The sequence below is a fragment of the Chenopodium album genome, chromosome 2, assembly GCF_948465745.1.
Source record: "Chenopodium album chromosome 2, dcCheAlbu1.1, whole genome shotgun sequence".
Taxonomy (NCBI): domain Eukaryota; kingdom Viridiplantae; phylum Streptophyta; class Magnoliopsida; order Caryophyllales; family Amaranthaceae; genus Chenopodium; species Chenopodium album.
The window spans coordinates 82,109,047-82,136,420 of NC_137835.1; the positions used below are offsets into that span (position 1 = coordinate 82,109,047).

The 27,374-nt window shown below is 34.7% G+C and overlaps 5 protein-coding genes across 6 annotated transcripts; 3 read left to right on the forward strand and 2 right to left on the reverse strand.

The window, feature by feature from the left end:
* Nucleotides 1-86: 86 nt before the first annotated feature.
* On the reverse strand, nucleotides 87-1,860 carry LOC145590051 (uncharacterized protein At5g48480-like). Its single transcript, XM_081646788.1, has 2 exons — nucleotides 1,456-1,860; nucleotides 87-616 (listed from the first exon to the last, which is right to left on the reverse strand). Exons 1-2 carry the CDS (start codon nucleotides 1,719-1,721, stop codon nucleotides 400-402), a joined length of 483 nt encoding a protein of 160 aa, XP_081502914.1. The 5' UTR covers nucleotides 1,722-1,860; the 3' UTR covers nucleotides 87-399.
* Nucleotides 1,861-4,176: 2,316 nt separating this feature from the next.
* Nucleotides 4,177-10,622, forward strand: LOC145590060 (protein PEP-RELATED DEVELOPMENT ARRESTED 1, chloroplastic-like). Its single transcript, XM_081646800.1, has 9 exons — nucleotides 4,177-4,596; nucleotides 5,686-5,841; nucleotides 6,049-6,117; nucleotides 6,213-6,383; nucleotides 9,136-9,279; nucleotides 9,476-9,628; nucleotides 9,716-9,781; nucleotides 9,902-9,961; nucleotides 10,162-10,622. Exons 1-9 carry the CDS (start codon nucleotides 4,288-4,290, stop codon nucleotides 10,204-10,206), a joined length of 1,173 nt encoding a protein of 390 aa, XP_081502926.1. The 5' UTR covers nucleotides 4,177-4,287; the 3' UTR covers nucleotides 10,207-10,622.
* Nucleotides 10,623-15,296: 4,674 nt separating this feature from the next.
* Nucleotides 15,297-20,884, forward strand: LOC145590069 (fimbrin-2-like). Its single transcript, XM_081646813.1, has 14 exons — nucleotides 15,297-15,568; nucleotides 15,665-15,835; nucleotides 16,514-16,755; nucleotides 16,858-17,029; nucleotides 17,531-17,569; nucleotides 17,779-17,847; nucleotides 17,939-18,055; nucleotides 18,254-18,465; nucleotides 18,717-18,872; nucleotides 19,029-19,228; nucleotides 19,337-19,494; nucleotides 19,828-19,924; nucleotides 20,243-20,334; nucleotides 20,591-20,884. Exons 1-14 carry the CDS (start codon nucleotides 15,482-15,484, stop codon nucleotides 20,759-20,761), a joined length of 1,983 nt encoding a protein of 660 aa, XP_081502939.1. The 5' UTR covers nucleotides 15,297-15,481; the 3' UTR covers nucleotides 20,762-20,884.
* Nucleotides 20,885-21,462: 578 nt separating this feature from the next.
* On the reverse strand, nucleotides 21,463-25,053 carry LOC145590080 (F-box/FBD/LRR-repeat protein At2g04230-like). Of its 2 annotated transcripts, XM_081646829.1 has the most exons (8): nucleotides 24,989-25,053; nucleotides 24,329-24,388; nucleotides 23,378-23,440; nucleotides 23,046-23,277; nucleotides 22,493-22,911; nucleotides 22,241-22,374; nucleotides 21,989-22,132; nucleotides 21,463-21,905 (listed from the first exon to the last, which is right to left on the reverse strand). In XM_081646829.1, exons 3-5 carry the CDS (start codon nucleotides 23,423-23,425, stop codon nucleotides 22,508-22,510), a joined length of 684 nt encoding a protein of 227 aa, XP_081502955.1. In that variant the 5' UTR covers nucleotides 23,426-23,440; nucleotides 24,329-24,388; nucleotides 24,989-25,053; the 3' UTR covers nucleotides 21,463-21,905; nucleotides 21,989-22,132; nucleotides 22,241-22,374; nucleotides 22,493-22,507. The 2 variants fall into 2 exon arrangements, with proteins under 2 accessions (XP_081502955.1, XP_081502947.1); XM_081646821.1 differs by having other exon boundaries at nucleotides 22,241-22,911.
* A 658-nt stretch (nucleotides 25,054-25,711) lies between these two features.
* On the forward strand, nucleotides 25,712-26,559 carry LOC145590094 (peptidyl-prolyl cis-trans isomerase 2-like). Its single transcript, XM_081646840.1, has one exon. The coding sequence runs from the start codon at nucleotides 25,733-25,735 to the stop codon at nucleotides 26,234-26,236; it is 504 nt and encodes a 167-aa protein (XP_081502966.1). The 5' UTR covers nucleotides 25,712-25,732; the 3' UTR covers nucleotides 26,237-26,559.
* Nucleotides 26,560-27,374: the final 815 nt, after the last annotated feature.

Below are 27,374 nucleotides of genomic sequence, written 5' to 3' on the forward strand. Positions count from 1 at the left end.
GAGACGGAACCAACAGACGATTAACTGAAGATCAAACCAAAAGACTAGAGAAAATTAAAACAAACCCGAAGAACAATTAGAGAACATAACAACAAAAATTAAACACTGCCTTTCAAAAAAACAAGAGTAAATTTCCTTTTTTTTTTTGTTCCAACCTCCCATCAAAAAGCCATTCAAAATTCAAAATGAATTCAGGAGACAAGACAACCAGAGAGTCGTAAGCATTACGCTATCAACATTACTACAACTACGCCCAGCCAACTAGAGGGATGATTATAACTGTTCATTCATCTTAATATTTTCTTCATCTACTGCTTGTTTTTTTTCTTAATTGCTAATTAACTAACATTAAAAGACAACCTAACAATTAGCAGAGATCAATCAAGATCAGACGGTTGATTAGGCTTCCACCTCAACAGGCTCAGCAGGAGCAGCAGGAGTTGAGATCACCCAGAAATAACCATAGGGATCCTTGAGCTTGCCCACGCGCCCAGCAACTTCGTCTTCTGTCACTTCGCCTTCGGCCACTGCACCAGCTGCTACTGCCTTCTTAATCGCTGCGTCTAGGTCATCGGTCACCAAGCTCAACACTAGGCCTCCTCCTTCAGTTTTCGCCCTTTCCAAAAGAAAATAAAAAATAAAATAAAATAAAATAAAACAATAATAATTAATTTGTACGGATAAAGAAAAAGAAGTTTCGGATAGAGAAATCAGATAGTACACGTACTGAAAAATATTTTAAAATATCTAGAAAATAATATTATAAATTAATAAAATATTTTTGATGCTGAAAATCAACAGATCTGAAGATTAATACATAGAAAAGATGGAAAATAGGACAGTGGAAAAAATTGCGGTACATATGAGAGAATAAAGGTGAAAAATAAAACGCTATCGAGAAATTAAAGTAGAGCAAAGTTGGAACGTCGCTTTCTGAAAAGCGAATTCTGAATGATGTTGAACAAAGATTTCAGATGAAATTGAAATAATCGCAATCGCAACAAATAGACACAAAATCGTACAGAATTTTGACGTGAGATTATATAATTATTTAGAAGATCAGAAATTAGCAGATGAGCGAAAACACACAAATCGACGCAAAATTTTAAATGAGTTAACGGAAAACGAATTTTGACGTGAAATTATACAATAATTTAGGAGATTGAAAATAGTCTGTTAAGCGATAGCACACAAATCAACGCAAAATTAAAAATAAGAAGATTAATCGACGGAAAACGAAGAATATCAAGTACAGATAAAATCACACAATAATCATGCATCGGTCTACAGTAGACATAAAATGACGAAAAAATGCAGGAAAAAACTTACAATAATTAAGAAAATAGACGATAAAATAAGAGGATCATTTCATCAACAAACAAAATTATGCATCGTTCAAAAATCACCATCAAATCACAAAAATTACAGGAAAAAGGAAAAGAAGAGATAACTTACGGAGCATCAACAGCAAGATCAGAGACGGAGAAAACAGAGGCACCGAGCTTGAGATCAGCCGAGAGAACAAGAGGAGTGTCCTGCTCAGCCTTCCTCTTAGGGTGCATGTCACGGCTAACTTCCTCAGCGCCGAACGCAGCCTTGTAGAACTGCACAGCAGCAGCAGCGTTAGGGGCTGGAACCTGAAGTTGTGGCTTGAAAGCCGAGAAAGTAACGGTGGTAGCAGCACCGTTGTTGTCAGCTCCGTTCTGAACCTCAGTCGCCATTTCCAGAATTTTGGAGGAGAGAGAAAATGTGCAGAAACCCTAACCCTAGGAGAGAGAAAGAGGATTGAAGAAAAGAGGAAGACGAAAATGGAGGAGAGAGAAAATAAAAAGTTGAACTGAGAAATGGGTAAACGAGGTAAGTGAGGGCTAACTGTGGGGGGGTATATATAGAAGCGGGGAAGCGGAACCGTTTGGGATTTTTAGGAATTAATCCGGGTATTTTATGATTTTATTACTTGGCCCCTTGTTTTATGAGAATTTACCGGTTTTACCCTTGAAGTTGGTTTTAATAGAGATTTAAAAATACTGACTGTGATTTATTGTAGGTGACCTACCCTTGGTTTCTTCTTGGGGTTTGGGCCCACCTTTGTAAACGGCTAGTTTTGTTGTTAATGGGCTGGTCTGGCTTTTACTAGCCAATTAGCCATCAATACAAACCCGGTTAAAAGTTTCTCTTTAGTTCTTTTCGTGCTAAAATCCTAGACATAGCATAGCAATTACGTTATTTTTTTGTCATTATGGGCTGGTTTTAATTAGAGCTGAATTGAATTGAAATTGATATTTTATAATAGGAAGAAATTAGAAATTGAACTGATTTAAACTGAACTAATTGAAATTGAAATGGACTGAAATTAAGCTTAAAAAAACAGGCCCTATGAGTTAATTCAGGTCTATAAATGATCAAAATGGTCCAAAAAATCTAAATCAAATAATTTTCATCACGAAAATCAAACAAATAATGTTATTTTTATTATTATTAAAAATAAATTATTAAAAATAAATGATTAAAAGAAACCAATCATATCATGACACATGTCATAGTTAATTCTAATAGCTAACTGAGGTTATAGTTGTTTGTCATTAACGACATTTGGTGATTTTCACATAACTTAATGGAATTTGGTGAAATCGCCGTTGATTAAATTAGTTCTACTATAACATTTAGACTTAATTGGAAATCATATATTCTTTCTTTTGGTAATATATACCACGCTCCTGATATACGCGAATTGATGAAACATAGTGTTGGATACAACTGTACATGCAATTCATGTATTGAACACATGTAATTCACTCGGCAATGACAACCATATATATCATGATAATCTGACACGATATTGGATATGCATGTTGCATAACGTTGCTGGTCATATACGTTAGTTCATTATTGATTGACCAACATAGCACACATGAAAAATACCCCCTTCGTTTTTTAAGTGCCCCACTTTCCATAGGATGTATTTTGATAAGGAAAAAAAATACACTTTTATAATCTTAACTATGAGTGATTTATTTCTAATAATCCCAACTAAGGTTTATTTTTTAATAATCCTAACTATTAGGTCAATTTTCCACTACTGGCAAAAACCGCAGAAGTTTTACCAAATGTCATGGTCAACTTGTAATTAAATCTAGTGTAGCCATTAAAAGTTTGAATTTTGTATTTAAACAATAAAGGGACATCATAAATTTGTAATATGTTTTACTCAAAGGATGCTTAACTTGTTAATTCATTAAATTTTGAAGATTTTATTGAACTACATTGTATACCACACCTGTTGCATTTACTTGCTAGCTTGCGTTTTAAAGTTACAAGCTCACTATTTTTCACTTCCAACGTAAAATAAAATAATATATAGGTATCAGAGTCATTATTAACAAGATGAGTTGTAAACAAAAATTCATAGAGTGAATAATGTACTACATCCATTCAACCATACAAGGGCACATAAATCAAAACACAAACTGATTTTGCAACTACATTAAAGATTGATGAAATGATTTCTATTAGAAGTTTAAGGTGAAGTAATTGGAAAATATCCCTTCAACATATATCTACATCGTATATCTAAAATCTCGTATATAGAAATTGGATAAATGTAATGATGTCACACACAATTCATAACTACACCCATGTAATACAATCAACAAATTCTCAGCAAATACGCTAATCAATTGGGTTAGTTTATTGATTCATTTAACATTGAATAAAAGTCTTGGATGAGACCATATCATAAACATCTCTTTATAAAAGTCATGCTAGAATGATATATCCCTCGCTATATACTTTGTAGCAATTCTCATTTTAATTCGGTGAAAAAACAAGTCAAAATGTAACGTATTCCCACCTTACATAAAAGCCTAAAATACATGTTCAAGAGCGAATGTTTTTTTTTTTTTAGTTTTTAAAAAAGTGTACAACATTGACCTATCCTATGAGACGGCTTTGGGCAAGCAAAAAACATTTTTTTAGTTCATGCTTAGCTCGAAAAAGATCAAAAAGCCCGCTTTAATCCGACAAGCCTGTGACTTTTTATGGGATTGGACATGACATTTGATATTAAACCTAAGTCCGACCCTTTATTTTTTGGTTTGTTTTATTTTTGTTTTATCATGTGGCCGTGGGTTCAATTCCCACATACAACATTTTCTTGTAAGCTTACTTTAATAAAATCAAAAACCCTTCAAAAATCCCCAAACATCTCACATTCTCACTCCCATAATTCTCATTTCTTCATTATCCAATTCCCTCAATTCTCTTTCCAAAATCCTGCAAATTCCAGCAATGGCTTCTTCTTCATTAATCCCGCCATTTTTACTCACAAATTCTCTCTCCTCCCCTTCAACCCTCCTTCCATTTTCACCTCCCTCCTCCCAATTCAACCCACAAATTGGTAAAAAAAGACCCCATTTGATATCTTTATGCACCAGCTATGAAGTGGGTGGTGGATACCCTGAATCGGACCCGGCAACAAGAAGCAGAACAACAGATAACCATGATAAATTTAGCGAGAAACCCGATAATTCTCAGTATGAAGCTATTCTCAAAGGTGGGGAGCAAGTTACTTCTGTTCTTCAAGAAATAATCACCCTTGTGAGTCCTTCTAGCTATACTCTTTGCGAAGTTACATTTAAATTCATTCCCGTTACCATCATTTATTACCGTCTACTAAACGGGTCGCTAACTGTCGATTTATATGATTATTTGATGTCTTGTTCATTTTATTGTTGTGTATGGGTGTTTTTTTAAGCTTGTTTGTTGATTTGAGCTTGGAATTTAGGTTATTGTATGAGTGAGAAACAATTAAACATGTGCAGGAGTGTTAATTTTTTAGTTGATGTTATATTTAGTTGATGTTATATGTTTGTTGCTTAAACCCTAAACCCTGAAATGAGTTTTGTGTATGAGTTTGTGATAATGGGTATAAAGTTGATTGTTGCTGTAAAACGGAGAACTAATCAATTGAGGAATCGGAATCCTATCTATTGCGTGGTGACATCCGTTAGTGACTGTTCATTATAGAATGGTAGAAGTGATAACTAGTTGGTGTACATTTTCGATATAACAAAAATAACTTATTGAAATTGAAGGGAATATCTTAAAATCAAAGCTATTCGCCTATTCATTATAGAATTTTAGTAAGAGTATGGAGTATGAAGTACGAGTATTGCCTAGATGGCTATGATGAGTGTTTGGATTGTTTTGTTCGGTTTTGCAATTTGGTATAAACTGAGAACTGAGAAGCACTGCCTTTATGTCAGCTCAATTTAGGAGAAACATGATTGGCATATTGCAAGCAGCGCTATTGGTTTAACCCTATACCCTAACGGGCTAACAACGCCTTAACCTTTGATTGGTGACATTAGAACTTAAATACCATGCCATCCCGCCTAAAGAAGCTGACTGCTACATATTCAAAAGGTTATATATTTTGTTTACCATGAGTTTGTTAACATACTTAATAATCCTCACGCAAGTCTTTCACTCAATGCATTAGTTTCTAAGAGCTAGAAATTGAGATCAGATTCTAGTATACCCATAATTTTGACTTTCAGGATTAAGATTCAAAAGAGTACATCAACTAATCAATATATACTAGTTTTAGTAAAGCATAGCTTTGGTGTGTGAGTAGTAAGTAATGTGATTATTACAATGCTCATTATTCATTTGATATGGGTATAGCTGGAGGATATGTATATGGACGAAGCATCTGAGGAAGTTGCAGTGCAATTGGCTGCACAAGGAGTTATTGGGAAGAGGGTTGATGAAATGGAGTCTGGGTTCATGATGGCTCTGGATTACATGATTCAAACAGCTGAAAAAGACGAGGATGATAAGGTATTTAAGTAAGACTTCTCTCCCTTCATGTTAAAAAACCATACGGAGTATAAGGTTAGAAGTAGGTATATCAGAAAATGATGCATAAACAGAAAGCATAATGTGTTACCTCCTCGCCCCTGAGAAATGAAACTACTCAAAATAGTAACACTCAAGGTCTTACTTCCTAAATGCTAAAAACTCAGTTGTTGGCTTGTTGCTTGTCAGCGCAAAGCGCTCCTGGAGGTCATCAAGGAAACAGTATTATCCCATCTCACGAAGAAATGCCCCCCACATGTGAGAATAATCTCTTATTCTATGCTCTCAGTACTACATTATGGTGATTGTCTTCATATACGTGCATTTTGTAACAAACATTGATTTATGTCTAGGTACAAGTTGTTGGACTACTTTGTAGAACTCCACAGAAGGACAGCAGACACGAGTTGCTACGCCGTGTGGCTGCTGGAGGTGGAGAATTTAAGGGTGAAAACGGCACGAAAGTTCATCTTCCTGGTGCTAACCTTCTCGATATAGCAAATCAGGCTGATGACTTGTTGGAGGTAATTAGCTCTTCGTAGGCCATGCCTCTTCTTGTTTATTTAGTCTAAGAATTGAACTTAACTCTAAGATATGGATATGAGTTGATATCACTGATAATCTTCCATGTAAGTTTCAGTCTGCATCTCCAGATTCTTCATCCTGTCGTGCTATGCAACATGCTGACCATCTAGATGCATTGCCCCCTTGTTTAGTCTATAGGAGAATCTCTGTGACCTTTGAAACCTGTCTCTGAAATTATGGAATATGCATTATGCTAGTGCTATGGTGTGCATGCTGCATCATAAAAGGCTCAAACATAGTGTATAATTGTATATGATGCTACCAGCTCTTAATTTCAGTGCAAGTAACTTTTAACATTTATCTTCTTCTATAATACAAAATGTATTAGCTACAGATGTGGAGGAAAAGTAGTTTAAAGTTCTCTGCTGTCAATTTTCATAGTTAATTAACATGACTAGTAGTATAACACTGGTAATCTGGTTCATTTGACATCTTATATCATACAGGTTTTAAAAGTTTCAAATTCAAAATTTAAAACTGACCGTGATATTGAATTGGCCATTCCTGTGGATATGCTTGTTGCTGCACTTAGTAGATTGTCATGCCTTGTAAACCAAGATTTTAAACCTTGACCTTGTGACACCTTCACATGTCATATTTAGTAGGTAATGATATCTTCTTGACACTTTTATAATGAAGCATTAGGCTGTGAGTTCTGTCTTTTTGTCTATGGTTAGAAATCTCAGAACATTGTAGTGAACTGAGTTCGATCACTGCGTAAAATCAATGTAACAGCAAAAATTTATGATTTTAACCAGCAAATTAATACAGGTGAACGCTTTAAATTGATTGATAATGGTGGAAGGGGTTACAAACGATAATCTAATAGCTTAAGGCTATCAATCTTTGATAGTGAGTTTAGCTCACAACTCTCCTATAATGGCTTTAGGTCATAACTCTCCGATAAGGGCTTTAGGCCATAACTCTCCGATAAGGGCTTTAGGCCATAACTCTCCAATAATGGCTTTAGGCCATAACTCTCCAAAAGGTTTACACCAAGTTTCTTCCTCCCTTCTACTTCTCTCTACCTACAACGCGTTTCTGGCGTACGGTGCGGCAAGGTGCCATATCAGTAACCCTTCAAGTAACCCCCGACTCACCTGGTAATCCCTTGTAATCCCTAACCTAGTAACCCGTAACCGACCTAGTAACCCTTTAGTAACCCCTAACCGACCTAGTAACCCCTAACCAACCTAGTGACCCCTATTAGCCCCCGACCTAGTAACCATTAACCCACACTCAAACCTACCGTAACCACCACCAACACCAACCTTTCTCAACCGCCGTCCTCAAAACCTTAAACTCCACCACACCACCACCACCAACTCCCATACCACTAACAACCATTAAAATTGTTAAAAAAAAAAAATTAAATCGAACAAATACCTCAATAAATATTGGCTTCGAATTTCACTTGAAATATGGCTAAAAAGGCCAAATTCAGCCATAAAAACTCTAGATCTAGAGTTTTCATGGCTAAATTTGGCCTTAAAACCTCTAGCTTGTTTTTCGGCGACGGAGTACGAGGAGCTTCCTTACCCCCTACCACCGCTTCTCCATTTAACTTGTTTAATTTGAGTGGGCTAACTAGAGAAGATGAAAGTAGGAGAGAGAGAGAGAGGAGAGATAGAAGAGAGTTCATGAAAGGAGTGTGTTTAGGTGGGAAGAAGAAAACAGGAAAGAGAATGGGAGATAGAGAAGAGAGAGAAAAAAAATAAAATAAAATTATATTGCGGCTGGCCGTACGGTGCGGCCAACCGCATATGAAACTTTGTGCTCTACCTATTTATACTACTTAGCCAAATAGTACAGCTTTAATTACTAGCTTTACTACCCCTTTGTCATTATCCCAATTGCCAACTAAGTGCTGCAGCTTTAAGTTGCTGTTGCTTGGTGTGGTTGTGCCTCAGCACCTTGGTTGCGATAGTGCTCAGAGGTGTCCTTTCCTCTGCTGGGTATTGTTTGTATAAAGCATATGTGGCTTGCTTTGATTCGTTACAAACATATCTTGGATTTGCCTGTAGTTTTTTTGTTACCCCAGCTCTACCTATCAATCTAGCTAGAGTAAGTAAATCTGTTGAGTTTCTTTGACCAACAAGGGACTTAAGCCATACATGCATTATGTACTCCTTCATATAGCGTATGTTAGTGTGCTTCTTTCTTGTGTTCTTTCATCTATGCTACAGGGTCCACATGCATGTTTCTAAACCTTCCTTCACTCCTTTGTCTGTGCTCACTTTTATTGTTTTAGTAGAAAGACAAAATAAAAAAGGCCGTTGTCAGCTTAATAGCTACAAATGAGCTGTGAGTGGCTGAGTGCCACATGTTGCTGGCCTGGATCAACAAGACAAATAAACAGCAAAATACTTTGTATTGTTTTTGTGACAAGTTAATAACAAGAGATTGTTTGTTATCTACGATTAAGCTGCTTCCTGTCGTCTAACTTATGCACTGCAGCGTGTTATGAAGCGATATGAGATAAGAGGGGGCACCTGAATGGGGACAAAAATGGATGCAGATTACACCCCCTTCCTCCAAAAAATATGATATACTACTTAGTTGATTACTCCCTTGATAATGTTAGATTAGATACTAACTTTCAGTCCTTTCACACCATAATTTTATTTTTGTTTCATTAACTTATGTAAAACCAGTAATGGTTAATGTTACTCACTCAAGTAACTTTGACAGACAATGGAAACTCGACCTGTTATTCCTGATAGAAAGCTGCTTGCCAGGCTTGTCTTAATAAGAGAAGAAGCTCGAAATATGATGGGAGGAGGAATACTTGACGAAAGAAATGATCGTGGTTTTAATACTCTCCCCGAGTCTGAGGTTTGACAGATTTCTGGCATCTTTAGTTGGATACTCTTTATATCAATAATAATGTTGTTACTCAGGCTTTCATGTATTCTTTTCAAATCTCGTAATATCATGTATCAACATGCAAAAGTATGTCTTCTTGCTGCTTTCTTTTCTTCCTATGATTAGATCTTTCTAATGAATGCAAATGTACCTCACCATGCTTCAGGTAAATTATTTGACCAAGCTAGTAGCATTAAAACCTGGCAAAACTGTCCTGGAGATGATCAGAAATGTAATGCTAGGTAAGGATGAAGGTGCAGATAATCCCAGCACTGACAAAGATGGCAGAACTGGTGGTCCTCGTGGAGTTGTAGGAAGAGTAAGTATATGATCAATCGGTTATTGGGGTGTTGCCTTCGCTGTGCACTATGTCAGTTTGTTGACGTCCTATATATGAATAATTCAGGAAAGTTTATCTGGGAGAAATGCGCCTCCAGTGCGTCCTGGAATTTTTCTCGAGACTGTAACAAAGGTATGAGTGACAATTAGTTCATATACATGACCTCTTACATCCTGAATAAGAGCTACACGAACTGTTTGTGGCATAAATTGATGATAGATGGACTCTAACTCACCTTGTCTCTTCTATCAGGTACTTGGGGGAATTTATGCTGGAAATGTCTCAGGCATCACTGCACAGCATCTAGAATGGGTAACCATCATTTTGTCTTTATTTTAGATCAATATGCCAAGAGAGATGATTCATAATTTCTCCTCCCCTATCACATGTTATCCTTGAATATCCTCACGACACTGTTACATTATCATTTATTTCTTTTATTGTTTCCTATTCCCTTTGACGATGTGCATATAATATTGACATATTGACTCACCTTGAAACCATTCATTCAGGTACACCAAAAAACACTTGAAGTACTTGAAGAGATAGCATTTTGAGCTTCAACTATAGCTGCAACTCTGCAAGCCCTGCAGTGAAGGATCTTCAGTTTGAAATCAATCTTTGATCAGTCTGACACTGGTTGAGGTGCATGGCATTCAAAGCTTGGCAGACTAATTGTACATAGTTCATTGCAATCAAACACTCAGGCGATAAGCACAGACTCGGGCAACTTTCCCCCTGCCTACAGACCATGAGCTCCATAGATTGTAAGGTAAAATGATATATATAGGTGTATGGACAAATTGACACGTGTATGTAGTTGTAGGAGTTAGGAAGCTGGATTATTATTTATACATCTGTTATAGTCTTCCGACAATGTTTTCTTATCATGGCAACCATCTATACTTCAAAAGAAGAAAGTAAAAGTTCTAGTGGCCTTATCTGCAATATCACTGTCTGTCTGTTGATAGAATTGTTTTTTGGTATCTAAATTATGTACCTAATGTTTTACTTTCGAAAAAAAAATTGTTTTCTGATGAATATAGAGCAATTTATCAGTTATTCCCATCTTCAATTCTGGATCTATTTGTTAGTTCGAATTGTCGGATTTCGTCAACAGGTTAAAAGTGGACAGCATGTATAGTATGAGGCAGGATCTTGGGCATTTGTACTAGTTGAACAGCTACTAGCTTACTACATTATCGATTTCTGAAGAAACCCTTTGTTAATTTTCAATTATTGTTTTTGTTTATTATGCTAACTACTCAAGAAATCTAAAGAGTTGGTGAAATCGGATTATTACGATTGTGATTGGGATTTGATAATACAGAAAGTTGATTTATGATTGATTGTTATCAAGGTGACAGTCTGGGCTCCATGGGATGGACCAAGGCCAAGGCCCCTATGAGCAAATTTGCTCACATGTCCTTGCAACAATATGTGAACCCAAGGCAAAGGAGCGTATTTAGCCTGGAAAAGTTCTTAAGTAGGATCGAGTTTGATGTAACTATTACGTGTTGAACCACGTTGCCTCAACCTCGACTTGGCTTGTTATCATCCCTACTTGATACATCCTCCAAAATTAACCACGTTGCCTCAACCTTGACTTGGCTTGTTATCATCCCTAATCGATACATCCTCCAAAATTAAGGCACTATCTGTGGTAAAGTAGATTTGTAGGATTTCCTTAGATGAACCCTTAACTTGTCTTGCGGTGCAGAAGAGGAGTTCCGTGATCCAAAGTCCATGACAGTAGTGTTATTGTTATGTAATGAAGAAAATGATATATACAACCCTAAGGCTTGCATTCTTGTATATAAAAATCTAAAAAAGGAAATATCAAATCAAATGTATTAATCACATCCACTTATGCTTGATTTTGTCATGCATTCTCAAACTAATTAAAAAAAAAAAAAAAGCAAAAAGTGTCTTTCATCTTTGCTAATTACTATTGTCAAACAAATGATAGTAACACATAATCTGTAGGCAAGATTAGAGAGGGAGCTTTCTAATCAGTGACCAAAGACGAATAAAAAGCAAATATACCACGAATTAAAACTTTAGCTTTATGAATCATGTAAGCAGAATCATCTAGTAATGATGGTGCTTTCAAGTGTTCAATTACAAGGATCAGAAAAGCATGTGTTATGTGAGGTCCACAACTTAGGATCACCTTAATTATTTTCTTATAACATTAACAACACATTATTGATTTCTATTGTTGGGTTTTTTAGTTGCAAATTGCAAAATACAGCAAATACTTACCTACATAATATATTTTTAGTCATTATAGAGATCAATTTAATGATACTATATTAGCATGCTTAATGGTGTAGCTACACTTTCTGAAGTCTAAAATCCTAGATAGTTTAGGACTTGGCATGTACGACTTATTTTCAATCTTTTTACTCATCTCAAACAAAATAAGATGAAATGCGAAGTATAAGTAAAGATAAATTCTAATAAATTTCGTTAAGATACACAGTTTTGTTAGATAATTTAAGATAAGCTTATTTTAGGCTATTTTATAAGTAAATTAGTTTTTCTCATTTGAACAAATAAGTCGAATGGAATGAATCCTATCTATTAGCTGATACCTGATATCGTGTAAGATATTTCCTTTTAAATTTAAATATTCGATACAAAATACAAAATAAGGGAAATTATGTTGATTCATAAAAATTAATAGTATTTTTTTTCATTTCATTTTTATTTATGTGGTTTAAAGCTTTAAACTAATTTGAAGCAAAGGTTACTAACCCCACCGACTTAAAATGGATATTTGGTACTTGCAAATCAGCTAATAAGGCCCATATTTGTTTGCTTGCCTTTAATGCTATGAATGGGCCATCAGTCCATTGGCCTACCTGTTTTTTATATCCTCTTTTTCTTAAATTTATTTATTTTTTGATCCATTTTTTTTGTGTGCCTATCTTTGCTAGTGATTCACAGCTAGCTACCTTAGCTATCTGTTCTTGCTTTTGTAATTGATTTTTGTTAGGTGTATGTCTTCTATTTTTTGATGTCTGAAAATCTGAATCTACAATTAAGGATTTTGAAGTATCATCAATAATTCTGTTACATTATTTATATAATGTCAATGGTGGGAGAGTATAAGAGATCTCCTACAAACCAACCTTTTTAAACATGGAGTAAATGAGTAATTTTGCACATATTAAGAAATAACATAATTTTTAACTATTAAATGATGATTATGTACACAAATTTGGTTAGCTCGGACTTCACTATATCTATTTATCTCATGTCCAAATTGAACCCTAATTGGTCTTAAATTTTGACTAAATTAAACGTTATCGTCAATTTAAGCTCTTGTATCATTTTTTTTTTTTTGGTGTTTAGAGAGCCATAAGGACGGATGCTGAGAATCGATCACATGATCACCTGGAATCGGGAAGGGAGCCCTAACCACCTGAGCTATACTTCACTCTCACCAACGATCATATATGAGTATATGACATAAATTTACAACATATAATTCTCTAGCTGCATTGATATAGAGTAATTGTATTATATCTTATACTCCGTATATGTTGAAACAAAAAGAAATATAAAAGATTAAATACAATATTGAACTTAAATGGTACAAGTAATTTATAGTATAAGATCAAATTTTATTTACATAAATTATATTATGTTACCTTTGCGGCTTTCTTTACACTTACTAATTACAGTAAATAAAATTCCAATAATTTGACGCAAGAGAAAGATCTAGAATAAGAGTCTTGTGAGTTGTGAATCGTGACTAGTGAGAGCTAGTGAGCCCATTCAAACAAAGTAGCCGTTGGGTTATCCATGTCTTTCAAACTTTTTAAAAAAGTAGAAATATATCTTTAGGCTCCAGCCTTCATGTATTGGTGTTAAGTGGGGCCCTTATTTGTTAAAATGACGAAAATATCCCCATAATCCTTCCCCACCCCTTCATAAAGTAAAGCTTATCTCACATGCAGTGCTTGGTTTAATTTAAAATTGCATTTTAATTTACGTAATAAAGCTTGATTACATTCACGTGTTTGGCCATCATATACTAGTCGGAGTAAAGATGATAAACAAAGCATGTGAAATGGCTCAAATTTTACACTACTACCCCCTCATCCCGTCATCCGGGTACGTATAACAATTTCCACCCTCATATAAACCGACTAAACTATTGATCATCATTCACCATTCATTGTGCTCACATTTTAGGGGTTTGCATTTATATGTTGTTTGTATTTGAGGGCATCTTGCCCATAATATAGAAACTATTAGAATCTGATTTTGTATTTGAGTTAGGTCACAATTATTTAAATTACAATTATATTATGAGCAATTTGATACAAGATAATTGAGATGTTATTTATTTAGTTTGGAGTAAAATTGGTAAATTCATTGCAAGTGAGACTAAAGCCAACTAAAATTGGCAAAATTTGAGTATAATGTAAGGAATATAAATACATACACATAAGTTGGTAAAATAGTAGATCTACATGTCTCTAGTTGTATATTAAATGTGTTGTTGACAATTTTATATAGTATGATCACAAGATGGCCAATTGACCAGATTGGTAAATTAAAAAGACCCTTAGCGACAATTTGGTAAAAAAACTTACTCCAGCGACAAATTGGTAAAAAAAAAACTAACCTTAAGCGACAATTTGGTAAATAAAATAATCTCAGGCAACACTTAACCCAAAAAATACAAAAAATTTCGATAAATTACTCGCGAATGCTTAATATAGTTCGTTTTTCTTGTTATTTTACCAACCCTTTTTTACGGAAATAACAATTTGAAAAAAAAAAACATTAAGTATCAATTTTCACTTAAGTTTCATACCCCTTATTAACAAAATTTTTTAAAAAAGGGGTTGGAAATAAAAAGGGATGACATGTAAATTCAATATTTTAAATGGAAAAAATAAATTTAAGAACACAAAAACAAATTAAAATAGGATTTTTAAAGAGTTTGTCGGGAAAAAAATAGATTTTTTGGTCAAAATGTCGCCGGAGTTTATTATTTTTACCAAATTGTCGCACATTGTTAGCTTTTTTTACCAAACTGTCGCCGAAGTAAGTTTTTTTACCAAATTGTCGCTAGAGGTCTTTTTTATTTACCAATCTGGTCAATTGGCCTCACAAGATTTAAATTTTTATATCGATATCAATTTGACTAATTGTTCATATTAGGTCAAGCAAAATATGGCCGAATGACAAGTTTGTATGGACTATCCTTTATTATAATCTTAACGCGACGTGATCAAAAGTAGTTTTATTATCACTATAAAGATGATTTATTGAGTTTCGTCATTCTCCCACAACAGATCCGATGTATATTTTAAAAGATTTAAAATGCATATGGTGTGATGTCATTCAACATTACGAAATATCATGAACTTATTGCAAATAATGTGTAACGGAGGTAGTATATTTTTGGGGGTTGTTGGGTCAAAGTACCTATTATGTAAATCTTACCTACAAAAACGTTAATGTATAGTCAACAGTAGTCATAACTTGCAAAGTTTTTAAAATTAGTAGAAAAGCAACCCTTAAACCCAACGGTAAAACGAGGGAGAGAAGGACAAATCTGTCATTATTTGAATTCCAACAACAAAAAATTAAAAAAGAAAACTTCCTTTGCTCTACAAGTCTGACAGCTCTGCTTCTTCAGCCTACTCTCTTCTTCTTCTTCTTCCCTCTCACTCTCTCTCTCTCTTCACTGCAAAGTTTGGAGGAGAGAGAATTCTACTCATACATTTCACGAACAACATCAACAATTTTCCAGAAATCTTCAATCAAATCCCTAATTTTGAGTTATTTTCTCGGTTAATTAATTATATGGCAGGTTACATCGGAATATTGTGCTCAGATCCATGGCTTCATAATCAATTCACTCAAGTTGAGCTTCGAACGTTAAAATCTCAGGTTCAATTCGATTAATCTTGTTGTTTTTCGTGATTTTTCAGATCTTATAGTTTGAATGATTGTTGATTTGTTGTGTTTTTTGTTGCTTGAATGTAGTATCATACGCTTAGGAGAGAGAGTGGACCTCTTACGCTTTCCGATTTGCCGTCGAAGATGTCGAAGCTTAAGGTTGTTGGAGAGAATTTGACCGAAGAAGAGAGAGATTCGTTTCTGAGAAGTAATTATCAGAATATGAATGATGAAGTTGATTTTGAGCTCTTTCTTAGGGTAAGTCTCTGATTTTGTTTTTGTTTATGAGTTTAATTTGATTTTGGAGATTTATTTCGTCTTATATTTCTGATACTAGGAGTTTTAACAGTGATTTAGGAGCTTTAATCATCAATTTAATGGTTATGGTTTGATCATTTTACAATATTTTTATTTTTGGATTAGGAGATGACAAGTTTTTGTGCAACTGAGAAAATTATATTTAGAGAAAAGCACTTGTAATTACTCCGTCAGTCTAGAATCAGTTGTCGCGTTACTATTTCAATTTGTATTTACTCCGTTGGTTTAGATTTTGTTGTCGTGTTACTAGTTCAAATTGTAATTAATCTGTCGGTCTAGATTTTGTTGTCGCGTTACTAGTTCAAATTGTGTAATTTACGTGACTGTTGATTGTGGATGTAGTTGTTAGCTTGATCGAGCTTGGTAAAGGATGTAATATCAATTTGGATTATTGCAATCGGATACTGGAAAAGTTAGGAAAAGGTTAAGTTTGGGTTTGAAAATTAACTAAATTTTGTTAGGAAAAAGTTAACTAATTATGTGGGGGCAATTAAGAAAAAAAGTGTTAAAAACAGTGAAGTTGTTATCATATTCTTTTCCTTAGATATAATTATGTGCAAAGTAAAGAGAACTAATAAATGTGGGCTAAAAGAGGAAGAACTTTGTGGGTGAATACAGGTGTATTTGAAACTGCACGCTCATGCCAGTTCAAAAATGGGAAGTCCAGCTAAGAATTCATCTGCCTTTCTCAAGGCTGCTACAACAACATTGCTTCATACTATAAGTGAGTCGGAGAAATCGTCGTATGTCTCTCATATCAACAATTATCTAGGCGAAGACAAGTTCTTGAAGCAATTTCTTCCTATTGATCCTTCAACCAATGATTTGTTTGAGATTGTTAAGGATGGTGTTCTTTTATGGTCAATACTCTTACCCTTGTCACATTTGTACTACAATTCTTATGTTTCATTATATTTGATATCCTGGCAAGTTTTTTAAACTTAACTTGGTAAAAAATGCAGTAAACTTATCAATGTTGCTGTTCCTGGGACGATTGATGAACGTGCAATTAACATGAAAAGATTGCTCAATCCGTGGGAGAGAAATGAAAACCACACTCTATGCCTTAATTCTGCTAAGGCTATTGGGTGTACAGTGGTTAATATTGGTACTCAAGATTTCATTGAAGGAAGGGTAAGATGAATTTACTTTTCGAGATGATTCTTCATTTGTATGTCATCTTCTTGTCTTCGCCAATTTTACTCAACAGTCGATGAATTTTACTCAACAGTCATGGTATCAATTTGAAGAATAAAGGAAAACTAAGACTATTATGGATATTACATGGAAAAACCCTTGCTATATTTGCAATTGATTCAAAAGAAGCTGAATCTTAGAAAGTTAGAAGTCAGACATTTCAACTACTCCTATATTTTATGCGAATTTAAACTATGTGAAGCTGAAAGAAGTTCCTTTTTATAATACTTCAGCATATAGAAGAATATGAAGTTTTAGGGGTACATAAGCAAATGGCATTTAGTCTTAACAATCCTTTTAATATCCTGGATCCTTTTTCCTGTTTATGTTTTTTTCATGTTGTATAATAAACTTCATGTTGTTGGCTGTATCTTAATTTTACTGATTGTTGTAATTTTTTGACAAGAAATACTGATATCACTAATGGTTTGATTACAGCGTCATCTTGTGGTGGGATTAATTGCTCAAATCATCAAGGTATGCATCTATCATACTATCTTACAGTGTAGGAGATATTTACTTTTCACAATCATGATGTAAATGCTCCTTTTCTTTATAACTGTGTCTTCACTTCAATTGGGAAGTATTAGCAGTCAAACTTGATAGCTTATGCATACTGTACAGACATTACACCTATGAGGCTACAATCAGATAAAAAAATGATCTTATGCATTGTTTATCTGCAGATACAACTTTTGGCAGATCTCAACTTAAAGAAAACACCTCAGTTGGTTGAGCTAGTGGACAGCAGTGAGGTGAGTATCTTCCATAGATGATGCATAGATTCTAAATCTTTTTTAATTCCAATACAATCTCATTACCTAATTAAGTTTCTCAAACTCTTAGGATGCAGAAGAGTTGTTGAGTCTTCCACCAGAGAAAATCTTGTTGAGATGGATGAACTTCCAACTTAAAAAGTCTGAATACAAGAAAGTTGTCTCTAATTTCTCCTCTGATATAAAGGTAAATGTTTAATAAACTCCGTAATTTTTTTTCTCTATTATATAAGCTGCAATGAATCCTTGAATTATATCCTTAATGGCATGTGATTTTTTATGTTGATACGAGACAATTTTGTTTCTTTCACTTGATCTTTCCCCTGGACCAGACTTAGTATTTTGCTTATGGAGTTGCTGATAAAAAACTAATAACTTTCTGTAGGATGGGGAAGCTTATGCTCATCTCTTAAATGTCCTTGCCCCTGAGCACAGTAATCCAAGGACATTGACAGTAAAGGATCCTCTAAAGAAAGCAAATTTAGTACTTGAACATGCTGATAAGATGGGATGTAAAAGATACTTGACAGCTAAGGACATATTGGAAGGTTCACCAAATCTCAACCTTGCCTTTGTTGCACACGTATTTCAGCATAGGTGAGAAATGACAGTTTCAAACCAGTTATTTGGACCATTCTGTAGTTTTAAGTTTCTAATGAATGGCAAGATGCAAATTCAGTGATCCATATGTATCAATGGATATGGGCTTTGAATTTCCATTTCACAGAGATATCCTATATGTATTTGCTTGCATCATGCTAATACAGTGTATGTTTATTGTGTTTATCTCTTTAATCTTATTGAGACAAGAGGAACAAATTGAAATTCATCTACTGTTTCTATGACAGGAATGGGCTCTCTACCCAAACAAAAAACATCTCTTTTCTTGAAACTTCTCCAGATGATGTTCAAGTCTCACGAGAAGAAAGAGTTTTCCGCTTTTGGTTAAATAGTCTTGGTAATACAATGTGCATTGACAATGTTTTTGAAGACCTAAGGGATGGGTGAGTACATTCTATCAATTGATCACTTTATATTGAATTATGTAACATAAATGTACTGATGGAGATTACATCTTAAACTTATTTGGTATTTCATTTTAGACGAAGTACAAATAATGTAGTTGCTCCATTCCATGCTTTGAATTTTCTTGCTTGCAGATGGATACTCTTGGAGACGCTGGATAAGGTCTCACCAAAAATTGTCAATTGGAAGATTGCAAACAAGCCACCCATCAAGATGCCCTTTAAGAAGGTTGAGAATTGTAATCAAGTTTTAAAACTTGGGAAGCAATTGAAGTTTTCATTGGTCAATATAGCTGGAAATGATATTGTGCAAGGAAACAAAAAATTGATTTTAGGTATGTGGTCATTGTTGATTATTTGAATAATGCAATGTACTTAACACTACATCATTACACAAATGGAGTATTCTGTTTGATTGATGGTTTTGAATTATATATTTTCAGCTTACTTGTGGCAATTGATGCGATGCCACATGCTCCAACTCCTAAGGAATCTAAGGTTCCATTCTCATGGGAAAGAAATCACAGATGCGGATATACTAGAATGGGCTAACAATCTAGTGAAAAACTCAAGAGGGCAGTCTCGTATGAACAGTTTTAAGGTATAGAAATCCACTCATATAACTCTTACCATCAACATTATCAAGACAATGCCAAAGAGGCTCTGCCTTTGTATGGGTGATGATAATCTGGTTGAGCTCAGCCTCCTGATCTTGAGCCTGACTTGATTTCGTTTTAGTTAAGCCAGTCTTGTTTTTATTATGACATTTTATCATGAAGGATGCTCTTTCAATCTGGCACTAGTTTCAATTTCACACAAAATGCTGAAATAAGTTGTGTAGCATGTTGATTGTTTGAGTAATACTGTCTTTTTATGCATGAGAGGGACATCGTGAGCTCAGTAGAATCTAAACCTTGATGATCTGATTTTGCAGGATAAGAGTTTGTCAGATGGAATTTTTTTCCTTGAGCTTCTAAGTGCAGTGCAGCCAAGAGTAGTAAATTGGAGCCTTGTCACGAAGGGATTAAGTGGTATGTAGACTATGAGCTTCCGGAATTCTCACTGCTATCATGTTGCAAGCTGCATTAGTTGCATTAAAGTTTCATAGGATAGTATCACGTCTCAACTTGTTTTCTTCTGGCTGCATAAGATACTAACTTGAATAATGGCATTGCTACATATTAAACCAAGAAAAGTATAATAAGGTGGAATTCAAAATCTCCTTGACTGAGTATCCCATTACAACCATTGGTACATTACCTGACAGGGCCTGGCAGTAATTGTTTGCTATAGTATTTGCATATTCAGCTTAAATGTTTTCCACTAATTGTGCAAATTGTCATATTCAGACGAGGAGAAAACAATGAACGCTTCATACATAATCAGCATTGCAAGGAAACTTGGATGTTCGATATTTTTGCTTCCTGAAGACATCACTGAGGTATGTACTATTCATCGCTCTCTTCTTAGTTGCTTCAGTTCTTGAACACACAAGACGAATGACATAAGTGTTGAATCTAGTAGCTAATCTGTTGTCATGTTCTAGTCTGCATTGTTAATAGCTCAAAGTCATCAAACAATCGCAGTATTGTTGTGAATAAATAAAATGCATCTACTTTGTCGACCTTGTCTAGCCATGAATGGTCAATGTGCTATGCCAAATACAAGACTATTAATACTTGCATCATGTTCATCAGGTCAACCAAAAGATGATCCTCACTCTAACGGCAAGCATAATGTATTGGTGCTTGAATCAACCTGTAGAAGACAAGTCATCCAGTTCTTCGGACAGTGAGAATGGCAGTCAGTCAGAAACAATGTCAAATTCGACAATGGATGACGCTGCATCCGAATCATCATTAGAATAGATTGGATGTATATATGTGATCACAATGTATATGGGAACTTTAACTGAAGTTCCTTTAATTACAACTTCATGATCTGTGTTTTTTTTTTCATTATTTTACTCTACCACCATGGTTTTCCTTTTACTTATAGGGAGTGAGTGTTTATCTATGAAACCAATTTTTTATAAAGAAATTACATGTGAATAGTCAGCCTTCAATAGCTTTTCTTGTTATACTGTATTTTATTCACGGAAGAATCATTGTGACGATTTATGTCTGCCGACCCAAATAATTTTGGTTTGGGACTATGGCATATTGGCATTGATGTTTTTGCTATATTTATATCAAAATAAAAAATCCTATTATTTAGAACTTATCTATCTTTACTCCCTTCTTCTGGTAATAATTGTGACACTTAATTTATATGATCGTTTCATAATAATTACGGTATACAATACTTAATTTAAGGCTTGTTCACATTTACCTAATTTCAGCTCCAATCAGTTCAGTGTAGTTCCTAATAGACCCTTAATTTGTTACAAAGAGTTACTTGATCAGTGTTATAAGGGTTACTTTGTTTGAACAATTAAATATACATCCACTAACTAATTTTCATATTATAATTTTTTTTTTTTGTTGCAATGACTGTTATTGCAATTATTAAGAAATGGAGGAAATATTCAAGATAGACTATGAGCCTATAATTACTCCCTCCGTTTTTTTTAAGGGAATTGCAAATTTTATCAAAATCGATCACAATATTTAATGAGCCCTTAAAAAGTGGTTTGACCTGTAATATTTGGTCTACTGTTGTGCCTAAACATACTGTTTAATGTAGAAACTATGTTGAGCTAGGGGAAACATGCGCGTTGCAATCCAACAACTTGTACAAGATAAAGTTGACCCCTTGCGGCAAACACCTTTTGAACTTCCGAATTCGATTCATTGCATGTTTGTAAAATGACGCATAATTCAACGTTGGTAACTGAAAAATCACATCTTTGAGCATGATGGAATTCTCAACTATGAAGGTTGCAAATTGCATATCAATTGGTTGTCCTAATAACCCAAAAAGCTCCAATGTCTTCAAACTCGTGAAGGGGCGCCCATTGTGTTTGATTTCTTTCATTTTACACGAATCATATATCCGACCATTCCCCGAAAACTGCAAGATGGGGAAACCCGGATCAATGTTAAGCAGATCAAAATCAATGCAAAAATAATATAACAAAAGGAGGGGTACCCTGCCTTAAGAGTTAATTTCTCGAGAGCTGGAGATGCCTCGATAAAGCTAATCCATCCAACGAGGCTCCCATCATTGATTGCTTTAATATGGAGTTCTAAATGCTTGAGGTTTGACATGGTAGGTGGGTTCTTAATCCCCATATTCCACTGTGTAAGAAAATGTCAAAATTTATGTAAATACACAAGCAAGCACAACAAGATACGAAGTAGACATGAGTATTCATTTACTAAGCCGGCATCAATTCCATGGATTACCTGGATTATGTTACTGCATCGAGGGTTCAGGAGCAAGTCCCATTTTAAGTAATCCAATTGCTGAAAGTATGTCGAAAGAGATCCTGAAGCAAAGGGTACAACCGATCCTTGATAATCTCCATTACCAATTGATACTGCAGAAAGCAAGGAGGCACCTCTGAGACACAGCACTATGGGGCACCCTTGGTAGGTGAATGACACAAGTTTTGGGACAAAAATATCTATGCTTGCCAAACGGGGACAACATGATACCTCTAAATGTTTCAATCAAAGAGGTGAATGAGGAAGATATATATCTGTTAAAGCGCTTGCCCCTCCAACAATGCGCAAATCCTCAAGGGCAGGGCAATATTTCAGAAGACACTCAAGGTGTTCCACAGTAAGATTGACGTATTTAAGACACAAAGATCTTAGGGAAGCCAAATTACGAGGATCAAATGATTGCACACGACATTTAAGAGGCCAAGTATAGCAATCAATTAGGGAAATACTTCTGTGGAAAAATGGTGTAAAGTCCAATTCAAGCCTCTTGACGTGTTTTGCTAATGCAAAAACCACCCACTTATCAATATAAGATTCACAATCAACATCCAAGTCAAAAATCACCCTCAGTTCATCTATAGTCAGACCACGATGAGCTTCCAAGACGCTATTCACCCACCTCGTAATACCTGATAAGAAAGTATAAGGAGAGAGTATCAGATACTAATCTAACAAGAAAATTTAAAAAAAAAAAAAAAAAAAAAAAACACCAGTACAACCAGCAATTTAACAATTAATATGAGACCATGAATCTAATACAAACCTAATCTTTCTTGGAAAAGTAATTGATCATCTTTTTTAATTCTTTCCATTGTGGGGGAATTCGCTTCAAAGAACAAGACAAGAAAACATTGCCACATGAATTTCCATTTGCGTGAAAGAACACTAGTTCTAGCAGCTTCATTCATTGTTAAGAAGGACATGATCAACAGCAGAATATCATGTGGCAACTCACTTAGTCGATCATTCAGACCTACAACTCTTGCTTCCGAACACTGAGTAAATAATCACACATGAACCAAATATCACCATGAGAAAACCGTGTAGCAAATTTTAAATTAATATTAGTGGATGGTAGAGGAAACATATTCACACCTGATGCTTGCAAGATTTGAGGGCCGGCCATGTCTTTTTCATCATCATAATGATCACAGGCTTCTATAACACGAGATAAATAAATCTTATCAGTAAAATTGGAATTTAACAAACAGATCAGAAATACAAAAGGACAAGCCAATAACCAACTCTGAAATTTTCACTAGGCTGGGCAGTTCATATGAAATCACAACTACATAATGATAAGATTTAGTTTGTGATTTGATGAAAGTCACACATGATAATGTCATACATCATGGTTCTAAACAATAGTTCTCTTACGTAAAAATTACATGTATAACACAAACACGAGCACATAAATCACGAAGAAGCAAAATGCTAGTAACCACACAATAAATCAAACATAAACAAATTTAGTAAATAAAAAAAACAAGTCTAAGATGAATAAAATTAACAAGCTTCCGGCATAGCCAACAACGCATAAATTAGTGGAATAAGAGATATTACTTGTTGAATGTATGCATAGTTAGATGAGTTTAAAGAAACGTGACAACCAAAAAAGAACGGAGGAAGTAATACAAAAACAAAAGTCTTTTAGGTTTGGTCGGACAGAAATTAAACTTGTACTGGTGAAAAACTCAGTTTTCTCTTGTTTGGTAGAACGCAAACTTAATAAAATGCTCGCTCTCAATTAAAATTCGATCAACATCATCACAACAATGGTAGGAGTAGCAGCATAATGAATTGAATACAAGAATAATATACAGACTCAACTAAATTATTTGAAAATCCAAAAATTTCAGATTAAATACAAGAATAATACATGACGATGTAAAAAAAAAAACAGCTTTAAACTATAAGTGGACGAAAGATAGGAACTTTAACAGAAAATTGAAGTGAAATTGAACAATATATAGTCATATAAATTAAAACTCTAGGAGCAAATAGGAAAATTATATGATGAAATTGATATATGGGGAGAGGTATTACCAGATCTGAGGAGTTTCAACAGCAAACCTCCGCCGCTGTGCCGCCGTGTTGCAACAACCGCTGGCTGCTACCAGTGGCGGATCCAGGATTTTACGGGTGCTGGGTCACTGTCTCCCATCGACCGCATACAAATCAATATTTAATACATAAATATTGTTAAAGCTTTTTTTTTAAAAAAAAAGTCACTCCAAAAATATTAACTATCTCGTGGGAGAGGAGGAGGATTTGTGATGGTCTGACGGATAATGACAAATAACCAATGAAATTACCAAAAAGATTTAGAATGACGAGCTTTAACAAGTTACCTAGTAAGAACTAAGAAGGTAGGATTTGAGGGATGAAGGTAATAAATAAAAAATAAATTTTAACAAGTTGCCTAATAAGAACTAAGAAGGAAAAAATACTAATAAGGTGGGATTTGAGGATGAAGTTAATTAATAAATTTAAAAATAATAAAAAAACACACACACAAAAAAAAAAAAAAAAAAAAGGAAATGCTGCTCATGGGAATCGAACCCATATTCATTCCCTAGAAAAGATATGCCTCAACCACTAGTCTACTGAGCATATATAATTATTACCTGCAATGTTTAATATTTATAAACTTTTTGCTTTTTTGCTAGGTCACGTGACCTACCATGCCCAAAGGTAGATCCGCCACTGGCTGCTACTGTTGTTTCTCTAAAACTGGCGCCGACTCTTGCGGTGTGTGTTGAATAATATTGGGTAATTTTTTTTAAAAAAAATAATATTGGGTAAATGTTGAATATTGTAAATTTGTAATACTCTATCCATCCCTTATCACGGAAATTAATAAGCATAAATAAAGGTAGCAAAAAAAAATTTTAAAAAGCAAATTTTCATTGGATATGCAAAAAAGTAAAGAGCAAAGGTAATAAAAATACATTAAAAAAGACAAATTTATATGGGAAAGTTCAATTTATACAAATATAGTTGCAAATTAGAGGAAATTTGGTAAAAAAATCGATATTAATGGTACCTGATAAAAGCAAATGGGCCTATCATTTTGGCCATAAAAAACTATCAATAATAGACAGAGGGAGTAATTTTGTATACATTCAGATGTTCTGTACATCTAAGTAAAGTAAAAATGAAAAACAATGATCAAAATAAGAACAAATAATCATGGGTGTATGGTACAATCAAATGTATATAACCTAAGGTGATCAACTTTGCCCCAACCTGCTAACTTGGCCCGAAAATAGGACGAATTTTGGGTTCGAGATATTATGTTAAGATCTGACCCGCCCGAATTTTTTATCGCCTTTAATATAACCTGTAACAGAGGCCCGTAGCAGAAATACAATAAGTGCTAAACCAACCCGACGAGACTCCTCTCTATAAATTACAAAACCCCAAAAAGTGGAGTAAAACTATAAAAGTATGGGAAACCCAAAGGTATTCTTAGATGTAACAATAGGCAATGAAGCAGCCGGAAGAATCGTGATAGAGCTCTTCGCCGACATAGTCCCAAAAACCGCCGAGAATTTTCGTGCACTTTGCACCGGTGAGAAAGGGTTAGGGACGAACGGATTACCACTCCACTACAAGGGATCGAAATTCCACCGTGTGATCCCCTGTTTCTTGTGCCAAGGTGGTGGCGGTGACATCGAGTCAATCTACGGAAAAACCTTCGCTGACGAGAAGTTTCAGATCAAACACGCTGAGCCAGGCATTGTCTCCATGGCTAACCTTGGCATGCGCGACACTAACGGATCAGAATTCTTTATCTGCACTTGTAAGACTATGTGGCTCGACGCAATACACTCTGTCTTTGGAAAGGTCATTCAAGGGATGGAGGTTGTTAGAGTTATGGAGAGGGTTGGTTCTAGTACTGGCAAAACTCGTCAACCTATTCTTATCGCTCATTGCGGCCAACTCGAGTAAGGGTCTGTTCTGATTTACTGAGCTGAACCGAACTGAATTGAATTATTTATTAGAGGAGGAAATTAGCAACCGAACTGAAGTGAAATTAAGCCGAAGAGAACATGTCTTAACTTTCTTCTTGTTTTATCTGTGCAAAATTCGTATTGTAAATAAATACCTTTAATTTTCTACTTTTCTCTTTAGTTGGATGTTAATTTTTTCTATTTTTTCTACAACTTAATTAATTGGTTAACTCTTTTCTCAATGGTTGAAAAACTATTCACAAAAACTTTTTTTTTTTTTATCTTTTTTTAATGAAGTTGTATGTGAAAGGAAAATCAGATAGGTTTTTGGTTTATGTATTCCACTTGGTTGGTCCATTATATTTTGGCAGTCGTGATTACTGAATGGTTATGGGCATTTGTGGAGCAAAACAATGAATTCTGTGGACTCTTCTGATAAGCACCAATTTTAACATTGTTTTATGCTATTGATATTACCTTTCCTTGAGATGTTTAGGACATGAGTTTGTATTATATGAAAACATATTTTTGAACGAATGTTGTATTTGTGGAGTGGCTTAAAATCTACTGATTAATTCAATGTGTAACTTTGGTGATTAATTCAATGTATTTGTGGAGTGGCTTATATTCTAGAAATTTCTTGACAATGCGAAGTGGAATTTGATGATGTAGGAACTAGGAAGGAGAGGGCAGATATAAGCACAAGTTATGGGTGCCCTTTGCTGTGAATGAGGGGCAGACAGCAGCATTGTAGGAGTGTTGTGTGATTTTCCCACCAGTTTATCATTCACTAATTTTAAGCTCTTAGTTTCATTTCGTCACATTATAATTACTTTGTTTCAATCAAAGGGGTAAGGGATCAAATTGGAGCTATACAAGTTAAGTAGTTGAAATTAGCTAAGAATGTTTCAGGTTTAGAATTTCAGTGTTTTTCTTTTACTGTAGTAATCAAAGGGTTTGTGCTTGTGAACTAAACTCTAAGCATTTGTTATAAGACTTGTTCAATGCACGAATGACAGCCATTTATATAACCTACAAGTAATTTGGCCTATCTTTTTCTTGGTTAGATTTTACTCACACATATTGTCTAGTCTATAAACTTGAAAAAGTGCCTTTTGTCCAGCATGTTGATCTTT

Bases quoted from the DNA above. Each gene is read 5' to 3' on its own strand.
- LOC145590051 (XM_081646788.1), bottom strand. From the start codon at position 1,721: ATGGCGACTGAGGTTCAGAACGGAGCTGACAACAACGGTGCTGCTACC. The intron at 617-1,455 runs GTAAGTTATCTC...TCTTTTGGAAAG, and splicing joins GATCTTGCTGTTGATGCTCC to GGCGAAAACTGAAGGAGGAG.
- LOC145590060 (XM_081646800.1), top strand. From the start codon at position 4,288: ATGGCTTCTTCTTCATTAATCCCGCCATTTTTACTCACAAATTCTCTC. The intron at 9,280-9,475 runs GTTTGACAGATT...ACCATGCTTCAG, and splicing joins ATACTCTCCCCGAGTCTGAG to GTAAATTATTTGACCAAGCT. The intron at 9,629-9,715 runs GTAAGTATATGA...TGAATAATTCAG, and splicing joins CTCGTGGAGTTGTAGGAAGA to GAAAGTTTATCTGGGAGAAA.
- LOC145590069 (XM_081646813.1), top strand. From the start codon at position 15,482: ATGGCAGGTTACATCGGAATATTGTGCTCAGATCCATGGCTTCATAAT. The intron at 15,569-15,664 runs GTTCAATTCGAT...GCTTGAATGTAG, and splicing joins TTCGAACGTTAAAATCTCAG to TATCATACGCTTAGGAGAGA. The intron at 18,056-18,253 runs GTAAATGTTTAA...AACTTTCTGTAG, and splicing joins ATTTCTCCTCTGATATAAAG to GATGGGGAAGCTTATGCTCA.
- LOC145590080 (XM_081646829.1), bottom strand. From the start codon at position 23,425: ATGATGATGAAAAAGACATGGCCGGCCCTCAAATCTTGCAAGCATCAG. The intron at 23,278-23,377 runs GTGTGAATATGT...TTATTTACTCAG, and splicing joins TCAAATCTTGCAAGCATCAG to TGTTCGGAAGCAAGAGTTGT. The intron at 22,912-23,045 runs GTTTGTATTAGA...CTTTCTTATCAG, and splicing joins ACTTTTCCAAGAAAGATTAG to GTATTACGAGGTGGGTGAAT.
- LOC145590094 (XM_081646840.1), top strand. From the start codon at position 25,733: ATGGGAAACCCAAAGGTATTCTTAGATGTAACAATAGGCAATGAAGCA.